We start from the raw sequence: 1,876 nt of genomic DNA, 5'->3' as shown, positions 1-1,876 counted from the left end.
CCAATCTAGGGACACTCCCTCATTTTCCATTTTTTTTTTGCCACCACAAAGAGTGCAGCTATCTCTTTGGGGTCAGTACAGAATTTCTACAATTTCTACAAAGAAAATTCCACAATAATAACAACCAGTCTTTAGTTCTCCTTATTAGAGAAATGCCACTCTAATCTTTAGTTGTGTCATCTCAAACTTCTCTCCATTATTGAAACATTGTAAGGATATACAATAATTATTATATATGTAAAAATAATTTAAGGACAATATATTAATACATTCTTTACCACCAGTCATAGGAAGTCTACACAGCTCCTACCAGGAGTCTACACAACTCCTATCAGGAATCTACACAATAATGTTAAAGATAAAAAGATATGGTCAAATGCAATTACATTGTTAGGTTCAGGGTCTACAGGGTTTCCCCCTGTTGGTTGCATTCCTGAATGCCCTTTTCACATCCTTGTTCCTCAGGCTATAGATGAGAGGATTAAGCATAGGGTTAATCACAGCATAGAACACAGAAACCAGTTTGGCCTGTTCTTTGGAGGATTTGGGGGTCATATAGGAAATTATTGCGGATCCATAGAAAAGGATGACTACAAGGAGGTGGGAGCCACAGGTGGAGAATGCCTTGAGTCTCCCAGAGGTTGTCTTCATCCTGACCACAGTTACTATAATAGAGCCATAGGAGACCAGGATCAGGGATACAGGTGCAAGAAGAATCACCACACCCATGAGGAAAATAACCATTTGTGAGTTGTGAGTATCTGCAGATGCCACATCAAGGAGGGCAGGGGCTTCACAAAAGAAATGAGCAATCTTGTTGTCTCCTTTGAAGGGAAGATGTAGTGTGAATGTAGTGTCCACCAAGGATATTAAAATACCACTGATCCAGCACCCCAAGGCCAAAAGGCTACACATCCTCCTTGTCATAATGATAGGATAATGCATGGGATCACAGATTGCCAAGTACCGGTCATAAGACATCACAGCTAATAAGGCACACTGGGTAGCTCCAAAAATGAGGAAAAGAAAAAGCTGAGCAACACAACCCATGAAGGAAATTACCTTTTTTCTGGTCAGCATATGATTCATGGCCTGGGGAACAATGTTGGTAGAGAAGCAAAGGTCAGCTACAGACAAGTTGCATAGAAAAAAGTACATGGGTATATGGAGCTGTGAGTCAGTCAAAACTAGGTAGATGAGGAGTAAGCTTCCAAGCACAGTAACCAGGTAGACCCCCAGGAACAATACAAAAAGCAGCACCTGAGTCTGAGGGTCATTAGAGAGTCCCAAGAGGAGGAATTCTGTCACCCAGGTCTGGTTGGTCTGGTTCATGTTCCTCCTTTCTTCTTCTTTAAATGTGAGGCAACAGTTCTTTGATGTGGGGATATAATCTATAAAATCATATCATCTTAGAGTTGGAGGGGATCTCAGATAATTTTTGGTCCAATCTCCCACCCAAGCATCACCAGCTGCTCAATCACATTTCTAATGAATATATCTGATGACTAATAGTTTGCCATAACAGAAATAAAATAAAACTGTTTCATATTTGTGTATCCTCAGTATCTTGAATAGTGTTCAGTTCACATAAGGCACATATCTTGTTTGTTGAATGCAGAAATCAATAATCTATGCCCTGGCCTCAATTTACCAAGGATTTGAACCAAAGTTACTGAGACCATTGATTTTTACAGAGAAGGTCTATATTCATGATTTCAGGTGGGGGGGGGGCAATCCTGTCAATACCAACATCATATAGGCTTTTCCCTCTAATCCTGGGCAAATTGGGGAACAATCTAAAGAAGCTACAAGGGTTGATTATTATATCATTATCATTTATATATATATATCATATTCAACATTATATTACTGAAGG

General features: G+C 39.7%; 1 protein-coding gene across 1 annotated transcript; it reads right to left on the bottom strand.

Moving 5' to 3' along the window:
• Positions 1 to 207: 207 nt before the first annotated feature.
• On the bottom strand, positions 208 to 1,506 carry LOC100010915 (olfactory receptor 2D2). Its single transcript, XM_007474953.3, has one exon. It carries the CDS (start codon positions 1,330 to 1,332, stop codon positions 397 to 399), a length of 936 nt encoding a protein of 311 aa, XP_007475015.1. The 5' UTR covers positions 1,333 to 1,506; the 3' UTR covers positions 208 to 396.
• Positions 1,507 to 1,876: the final 370 nt, after the last annotated feature.

Source organism: Monodelphis domestica, chromosome 1 (genome assembly GCF_027887165.1).
Source record: "Monodelphis domestica isolate mMonDom1 chromosome 1, mMonDom1.pri, whole genome shotgun sequence".
Lineage (NCBI taxonomy): Eukaryota > Metazoa > Chordata > Mammalia > Didelphimorphia > Didelphidae > Monodelphis > Monodelphis domestica.
The sequence above is the reverse complement of the archived record's forward strand: the minus strand, read 5'-3'. Positions and strand labels throughout refer to the sequence as shown.

Bases quoted from the DNA above. Each gene is read 5' to 3' on its own strand.
- LOC100010915 (XM_007474953.3), bottom strand. From the start codon at position 1,332: ATGAACCAGACCAACCAGACCTGGGTGACAGAATTCCTCCTCTTGGGA.